This window comes from Cebus imitator, unplaced genomic scaffold (genome assembly GCF_001604975.1).
Source record: "Cebus imitator isolate Cc_AM_T3 unplaced genomic scaffold, Cebus_imitator-1.0 Scaffold733, whole genome shotgun sequence".
Classification (NCBI taxonomy): domain Eukaryota; kingdom Metazoa; phylum Chordata; class Mammalia; order Primates; family Cebidae; genus Cebus; species Cebus imitator.
The window spans coordinates 36,589-45,983 of record NW_016108048.1 but is presented as its reverse complement, the minus strand read 5'-3'; the positions used below and the strand labels follow the sequence as shown (position 1 = coordinate 45,983).

Genomic DNA, 9,395 nt, shown 5'->3' with positions numbered 1-9,395 from the left:
ATCAGCAAGTCACATATAAATCATCAATTAATTAGCAAGTATTTGCTGAGTCCCTACTTTGAAATAAATGATTTTAAGTGCATGGAACCTGGGGCATTTTTAGTGAGACAGGAAAAAGAGAAGAGGAGAGGATGTAAGCTTCTGACCTCAGGAAACTTAAGAAAAAGTCAGGTAGAAAAGACATGCCTATAGAATGTAAATTAGTATAAACATTATGAAGAACAGTTTGGAGGTTCCTCAAAAACCTAAAAATAGAGCTAACATATGATCCAGCAATCCTGCTGGGTATATACCCAAAAGAAAGGAAATTAGTATATCTAAGAGATATCTGCACTCCCATGTTTGTTGCAGCACTGTTCACAATAACCAAGATTTGGAAGCAACCTAAGTGTCCATCAACAGATGATTGGATAAAGAAAATATGGTATACATACACAGTGGAGTACTATTCAGCCATAAAAAAGAATAACATCCTGTACAACAACATGGATGGAACTGAAGATCATTATGTTACGTGAAATAAGTCAGACACAGAAAGATAAACATTGCATGCTCTCATTCATTTGGGAGATCTAAAAATCAAAACAATTGAATTCATGGACAGAGAGAGGAGACGGATGGTTATCAGAGGCTGGGAAGGGTAGTGCGTTGGGGGAAGGTAGTGGTGATTAATGGGTACAAAAAGTAGTTAGAATGAATGAATAGAACCTACTATTTGTCAGCACAACAGGGTGACTATAGTCAATAGTATACATTTTAAGATAACTAAAAGAGTATAATTGGATTGCTTTTAACACAAAGGATAAATGCTTGAAGGGATGGATAACCCATTCTACATGATGTGATTATTATGCATTGCATGCTTGTACCAAAACATCTCATGTACCTCATAAATATATATACCTACCATGTACCTACAAAAATTAAAAAAAGAAAGAAAAGACATACTCATAGAAAACTAGCAAACAATTCAAGATAGTGTATAATAAGCAGAAAATGAGAGGAGGTGATAATCTTGTCATAAAAGTCACACAGGTTGGGAGAAAGAATGGGAATCATTAAGGCCTGGATTGTTCAGTAAAAGCTTCATCAAGATGATACTTAAACTGAAATTTGGAAGGATTTGATTTAGATGAACCAAGAATCTGGGATTGGGCATGATGAAAGGGGGGAAACAGAAAAGTAATGGAAAATTTAGGAATGAGACATAAACTAGCCTATCTCTTGAGTACAGTGGAAAGTTGACAGCTCATTCTTTCAGAGGGTAGCAACTGGGAGATGATCTATGCAAAATGATCTTGGAAATAAATCTGGTGATAACTTTAAAGGGTTACCACATATAATTGTTTTAGATGAGGTTCTTTTGCTGGCAAAGAACAGAAGCCACTCAAACTAACTCAAGTAAAAATGAGATGATAGTATTGTAAAATTATAAAAGGAGATCTCTTGTACATTCAAAATTAGTACATAAGCCAGAAACCATACCCTCTGTATGACTCAGAGCCACATTATCTCAACTTCTCCTCTTATGTCTGCCTCATTCTTTTTCACTTAGTCCATTTACTCTGCTTATTCTTCTTCCACATGTTTAAATATGGCTGCCATGATCTTTTCCTTGACATCAAAATCTTGTATTTCCAGCATCTATTACTAACTAACTATATTCTATTTTTTCTGTTTAAATGCTTAAGAGAAAGAGAAACTCTTTAGTAGCTAGCCAGGCAGTTCATTGGCTGGTTTAGATATGGTATCCACTCCAGTCCAACCAGCCATCGCTCCTAAACAGGAACTACCCAGTGGTGTCTCCCTGCATTGGGAGTTCTGGGCAGAGCAATCTAGGACAGAAGAGGAAATAGACTGATATGCTGCGTGCTACTCAGAACCATTAGACTTGCAAGGAACATTTTGTGTGTTCTATATACATTTGAGAAACATCTGGTCTATGTCTCTCCCTTTAGGAAGAATTTACCTAAAGCTCTCTTCTGAAGGAACTATGGTGTTCTGAAAAACATTGATTCTAGATTGAATGTGGACTCTACCACCTCTTAAACTGAGCTTCAACTTCCCATCTGCAGAATGGAGATAATAATGTCTACGTATTGGAGTTGTCTGGAATATTAATGAGATAATATAGATTCTATTCTCTGCTTGAAAAAAGGCAAGAGCTTAGTAAATGGGATTTCTTTCATTTATTTGATATGTTATGAACATACCATAACAGAAAATTGTTTGCAATGCATTTCAACTTATTTTTAATTGCACAAGTGATATATGAATATGTCAATACTTTAAAGCAAATACTAGATGTTATATTATTTCACTGGTAAATAATTTAGCATGTGTCTTTTATAAACAAGGTCTTTTAAGAAACAGCCACAATACCATTATCACACTCAGTACATTAAAAATAATTCCTTGATAATCACCAATAGTACATTTATATTTGATTTTCTTCAATATTTGTTTCACAAATATCTTTTTATCATCGGTTGGTTTGATTCAAAATCCAAAAGGAGTCTACATATTGCATTTGGTTGGTATGTCTTACATATTTCAGTCTGTAACATTCTCCCTCCTTTTCTATGCCATATATTTGTTGAGAAAAATGAGGTAATTATTCCTGTAGAATTTTCCAATTCAGAATTTGGCTGATTGTATCCTCATAGCATCATTTAGCAGGTTATTCTATCACAATTTTCCTGAAGACTGGCACATAAATCTAGGGGCTTAATTAGATTTAGATTCAAATTATTTTTCTAGTAAAACTACAAATGTTTTATACTATATATTTTTTAAGTTGTGAAATTAAAAGAGCAACTCAATAGTTCCTATGGTATTTTGCACCTAGAAAGACAAAATTCCTAATAGAGAAGGAAGTAAGCCATTTACTCTGGTTTCTGACTGAGTAAATCACCTTTACTCAGAGAGTTAGTGGTAATTATGACTGCTATCTGCCAGAAAATGCAGATAGAAGTCATAGTTATCATTTTATCTCTAAAAAATTTATTAGAGATATCTCTAGTCATATGCATCTTTGGCTGAAGATGTTCACATACCTTTAATTAAAGATACCAATTTCTTGCCTACATTCCACGCTAGGAAAATGTTTAAAATGGCTAATGAATAAAGAAGATACTAGAGGAAAATAGAACTTTCTTTTAAATTTTTATTTGTATTTGTTTAAAATTAAAGCAAACACAGATCCATTGAAGGAGGACTGTTGTCTTGTTCTGGAATGTTGAGGCTTGGGATTGTCTAATAAATAATAGCCTTCTCTTCCCTACCTAATTTGAGAACAGAGAGATAGAAATCAGAGAGACATAAATATAAAAATAGTTGCATCTACATCTGCTAAAGATGTTTCGGGAATGTAACTCAAGTCTATAGTAATAATGGACTTGCAGACACTCTCTTATCTTCTATAGTAGACTTGCCATTCTTCTAGACAGGGTCAGTTAAACAACCATAGGCCTCCCTGAGCCTAATGTACAAGCCAGGTTCTTTTTTCCAAACTTGCCACTGAATAATTCATTCCCCCTTCCCTAGTAGGAGGAGGAAAGTAAGGGAGGAGTCAGGGTGCAGCCAAGAGTGGTAAACCAATGGAGGTCTAATCAACATGAAAACAAGTGGAAATAAGTATTCCTCTTCCCTGAAATCCATGATATAAAAGAGTGTCATAGGTAGAACCCAGTTTAAACACAGTATTGTCAGCAATAAAGACCTTCACATGTAGTTGGTCTCAACTCATATCAACTTCCACACTATAGTAGCTTATGTTCAATTGAATGAACTTTTGTGGAGTATGTGCAAATCACAGTGCTGGCAGATTCCAAGATGGAAAAAGACATACTCTTTGCCTGCCAAAGTCTCATCCTCTAGTGGGTTCTCAGACAGGTGTACACAAGATAACTGTGCCCTTATCTTGTGGCCCACTGTGCTAGAAACTATATGGGGAGTATGCAGACACGGAGATGTGCTGCCCAGATCTCCCTTGAAGAAGAGACTTGCCCAGCTGCAGGAGGCGTGGTTAGCTGAAGCCTCCAACTACGAGCTCTTTCAGGGTCCACTTCAGCTTTCAAGCTGTGATCATGTTCTCTTGGGTGGTTCCTGCCCAGTGACTGAGGCAGGTAGTAACTGAGATCACATTCTTCTTAGGGTGACCCCATGCAATTACTAAGCAAGGTGATTATACATGGGCCTGGAAATTTCCTACTGGGCTTGTGCAGAATGAGCAGCTGTCCCAGTTTGCTTGAAATGAGATATTTCCCAGGATGTAGAACTTACCATGCTAAAACTGGAAAATTTCCAGGCAAACCAAGATGTTTAGTCACCCTCACTGGTGTAGACCTTGTCAGGTCTACCTTAAGGACTGACAGCTCCCTCTTCCTATCCTACTTCCTCCCCTTTTTTCTTTCACAGGTATTGCTCCTCAATAAAACTTATACTTCTTACTTCATCTCAGTGTCTGCTTCCCAGAGCACTCAACCGGGGACATGGACACAAATAGCTCACAAACCAGGAAGAACCTAAATATTTCAACAGAAGATAAGGCTGAGATTAGGAAGGCGAGGGAAAAATCAATTTGAAAATTACAGGGATTCTTCTGGGTATGACTTTTTCAGGGTATCATTTATTATGCATCCTTTGAAAAAGAAAAGAGGTGGCTAGGTGCAGTAGCTCACGCCTGTAATTTCAGCACTTTGGGAGGCCAGGGCGGGTGGATCACCTGAGGTCGGGAGTTCGAGACCAGCCTGACCAACATGGGGAAACTCTATCTCTACTAAAAACACCAAAAAATTAGCAGAGCATGGTGGCGCATACCTGTAATCCCAGCTACTTGGGAGGCTGAGACAGGAGAATCACTTGAACCCGGGAGGCGGAGGTTGCAGTGAGCTGAGATCGTGCCATTGCACTCCAGACTGGGCAACAAGAGCTGGGCAACAAACTCCGTTAAAAAAAAAAAAAAAAAGAAAAGAGGCATATTTAAAATACTCAATGACTTAAGGTTCCCTGAAGTGGATCTGAATACTCAAAATGAAGGTTTTGCCAAAAAAAAAGCCAACCTCCTTGTCTCTGTGTCCTTTAAGCAGCAACATGTTTTGTTATTAATTTCTATGATTTAAGAAGAAAAACAAAAGGAACTTCAGAGCTTTCCTAAGAAGTATTCTTAAAATCAAGAGAGAGTGAGTTGTACAACATGGTGACTATAGTCAATAATCATGTATTGCACACTCAAAATTTGCTAAGAGTCAATTTTAAGTGTTCTCATTTTAAAAAGATAAGTATGTGAGGTAGTGTAGATGTGAATTAGCTCAATCTAGTCATTCCACAATGTATACATATTTTAAAACATCATGTTGTATACAGTAAATATATATTATTTTTATGTTAAATTATTTTAAAAGTTAGCTTTAAACTAAGAAAAAAAGAGAATATGAGTGTAATCGTACTTCTGGAGAAAGGAGAAGGCATCCTTCAGGGCTAGGTTAGAGTGAGGCAATTGGGGTATTTGTAGTACAAAATTTAAGGAGGCACTCAGTCTCAGGGTCATAGAGCTCAAAGTTGAAACCCTTATGGACTTGAAAGTTAGCATCTCCATAAATATTGTACCCTAGGTGTCTCACTTGCCTCAACTTAGTCCTGACCCTGGTATTCAGAATAATATTATGCCACTGATGGGGCTCCTTCTTTCCTGCCCTAGATACAAAGCCATTGTCCGGCCAATGGATATCCAGGCCTCTCATGCCCTGATGAAGATCTGCCTCAAAGCTGCCTTTATCTGGATCATCTCCATGCTGCTGGCCATCCCAGAGGCTGTGTTTTCTGACCTCCATCCCTTCCACGAGGAAAGCACCAACCAGACCTTCATTAGTTGTGCCCCGTACCCACACTCTAATGAGCTGCACCCCAAAATCCACTCCATGGCTTCCTTTCTGGTCTTCTACATCATCCCACTGTCAATCATCTCTGTTTACTACTACTTCATTGCTAAAAATCTGATCCAGAGTGCTTACAATCTTCCCGTGGAAGGGAATATACATGTCAAGAAGCAGGTGGGTGCTTAAGATTGATTCATTTCCTCTTTGGGGATATAATCCCTTGCATTTCTTTTGGACCCCACTGAAAAGCCAGGACACTTGATTCTGCAGTTAGATGAGGTGGGTGATCTGTGGCCAGATGCGAAATGGAAATACCTAGCCATGGAAACCCAAGGTGTTCTTTATAATCTTATTCTCCTATTAAAGACCTAAGCTAGGGAGGTGTTGTGAACCTGAAACATTTCAAGTGTGGGTTTCTTTTTGAGGAATAATCTGAAAAAGAGTTGTATTTTAAAAATAAATAAATAAATAAAGCTTTGAGGCTTATGGGGATGTGACTTTTTTAAACTCCAGTCACATTGTTTGCCTAGAAAGAGGGTTACCACATGGAAAAAAAGCAGAGAAGCCTGGAAAATGAGGCCAGTTGAAGAAAAAGAAGTAGTTTGACTAGGATAGGCTCACACTGATTTGGGCTCAAATCCAAGCTTCATAATGTACTCAGCCTCTCTGAGCCTAAGTTTTCTTACCTATCAGATAGCCTAATAATCCCTACATTGTAAAGCTATTAGAAAATTACAAGAGAGAGTATATGGAAGGCCTACAGTGCCCAGCATGCAAAATGCCCTCCGTATGATTAGACACCCTCTCTTGTCCCCCATAACACCCCATAATTTCATCCTTGAGGTACAAACAAATGGTAGAAAGCAAGAGCTCTGGCTTCCTCCCTCTTCCTCAGTTCTTGCCTTCTAGCTTAGGTGTAGATCATGTAGCATCTACGATGGAAAAGCAGAAACACTCCCCAATCCATTTTAGTGAATTGTTGACTCACTTGGAGACCTTACCCTTTCAAGTTTATTATTTATTTGTCTCAATTGTGGGGGAAGAGTGGCAGTTCCCAGTGAAACTACCTTCTTACTTGAAAAACCTCTCATTAGCCAACATCCATTATACCCCAAACTCTTTAGGGAGAAACATGTTTCCCCTTGAGGTAGTAGATGGAGTTGGGAGCAAAAGGAGATGTTCATTCCTCTTTGTTGCAGTACCTTCCTACTATAGTCCAGAAATAACTCAAGGTTTTAAAATAATAATACTAGATAGTTATCTTTATTTAGCCAGTTAAGAAGGACAAAGTTGGCTGGTCTTTTTGAGCATCAGAGAGAATAAGAAATTATTAGCTGCAGAGCAAAGAAAGACATGAAGTCGTGTGGCTGATAGACTGCACCAATGCTCTCCTGAGGAAAAAGGGGGCACTTATTAGAATTGCATTTTGCAATCTATTCAAACATGTCATCAACTTTGTTTAAAGATCTGTTCTCAGTGGTGTGTTCTAACTCTATTCTTCCTTGTGGGTTTCTGCTTCCTGGCTGATCTATTTGTGTGTTTCTGACTCTTTCTTCCTTTTCTGTTTCTGTTGCCTTTCTCTCATTTTATTGGATTCTATCTTACCTTCTCCTTTTTTGTGAACTTTTTTTCTGTGGCTTTGTGAACTCATCTATTGCCCTAATTGTTTTTCCCTGTCTCTTTCTCTGACTGAATCTTTGTCTCTCTGCATTTTTCTGACACTGTCCCTTGGTTCCTCTATCTCTCTCCATATGACTCTCTCCTTAGATCGAATCCCGGAAGCGACTTGCCAAGACAGTGCTGGTGTTTGTGGCCCTGTTCGCCTTCTGCTGGCTCCCCAATCACGTCATCTACCTGTACCGCTCCTACCACTACTCTGAAGTGGACACCTCCATGCTCCACTTTGTCACCAGCATCTGTGCCCGCCTCCTGGCCTTCACCAACTCCTGCGTAAACCCCTTTGCCCTCTACCTGCTGAGCAAGAGTTTCAGGAAGCAGTTCAACACTCAGCTCCTCTGTTGCCGGCCTGGGCTGATCATCCGGTCTCACAGCACTGGAAGGAGTACCACCTGCATGACCTCCCTCAAGAGTACCAACCCCTCTGTGGCCACCTTTAGCCTCATCAATGGAAACATCTGTCATGAGCGGTATGTCTAGATTGACCTTTGACTTTGCCCCCTGAGGGACTCTTGGTTTTGCTTTATGACTAGATAGGAACTCTTGCATCTATTGTTGTGTTTTTGCCCTCCAAAGACCCTTCAGAATGCTTGTGAGTGGTGTAGGTGGGGGCGGGGGTGGGGGCCAAAATGGTAGATCACTGTTATATTTTGAAAGAAGCCATCAAGTCAGGTTTTTCATTTCAACTTGCGAATGTTTCTTCTGATGTGAAGCAAACCTTCCCTTTTTAGAAAAGTGAACAAGTAGAAAATTATTTTTTAAGCATCAAGCCCTGTTAAACGGTTGTGGCCAATTATGTCATAGAAACTGTATGAACAACTAGATTTATATAGCAGAGAAATCATATATTGAATGCTTACTTTGTGAAAGACTTCACCTTGTGATTTCTTTAAGCAGATGCTAGTGCTTTAGAAATATGACTTGACTTTTTTTTTTTTTTAGGAATATCTGTAATATACAAACCAAGGGACAACTTTTATTTACACTCCTAATATGAAAAGTCAACCCTGTGAAAGAGCTCCATATATGAGGGACATTCTCCAAGTTGATAACAATGGAAGCTAGTTTAATATAAAACAATTCCCTAAGCATTTATTTTTTAAAAAAAGATGTTACTGAGGACCAAGGAGAAATGCTCTATACATACTTTTAAAGCAAAAATACAACCAAATACATTGGTACATATATAAAGATTCACGTGTGGCTGTGCAGTGATATCTCACACTCCGAATTCTTACTTGATGGAAGTCTTGTCTGCTGCTACACAGTTTTAATCATCCAGGGTGCTGTTCCGCCATAGAAGAGAAATCAATTTAGGAAAAAATTGATCATGCTATTAATTCATCAAATATCTATAAATGCATAAAGTACAGTATTTATTCTTGATACATAGGTTTTGAGCCAAGTGTATTTACTTAGATTTGTCTGACTGCTACACTGAATCAGTAGTTTCACTATAAGAAAGAAGTGATTGTATCTGAGTAGAAATAGGAACATGTTTATATTTAATGTATGCTTCTCCTAACGTTTGTGGGAGGAAGTGAATAAAATTTCAGTAACACATATTTTTGTCTGAATATGCATAAGAAAGTCACAGGGGTCTTAACTTTAGGAACTGATTAAAAAACAGCTACAGACTTGTTTCTACTTAAGAAGAGTATTTATGAAAGAGCCCATGTACAGAAAAAGACTTGGCTGAAATATTTTTCTTTTTCTGAGTTTAATTGGCTCTAAAAAGATTTGATTACCTTACTTTAGAAACCCTGAATCGAGTTTTTCTTCACTCAAAGGCAGGGAAATTTTGACAGGTTGCAAACATATTAACCCACTTTCTTTTTT

At 38.2% G+C, this 9,395-nt stretch overlaps 1 protein-coding gene across 1 annotated transcript in view; it reads left to right on the top strand.

Moving 5' to 3' along the window:
* GRPR (gastrin releasing peptide receptor) overlaps positions 1-9,383 on the top strand; it is a 32,531-nt gene extending 23,148 nt beyond the window's left edge. The window contains exons 2-3 of the mRNA XM_017519284.2: positions 5,702-6,053; positions 7,647-9,383. Of these exons, the coding sequence (XP_017374773.1) occupies positions 5,702-6,053; positions 7,647-8,036 (742 nt within the window). The 3' untranslated portion in view covers positions 8,037-9,383. The remainder of the gene's footprint in view (positions 1-5,701; positions 6,054-7,646) is intronic.
* Positions 9,384-9,395: the final 12 nt, after the last annotated feature.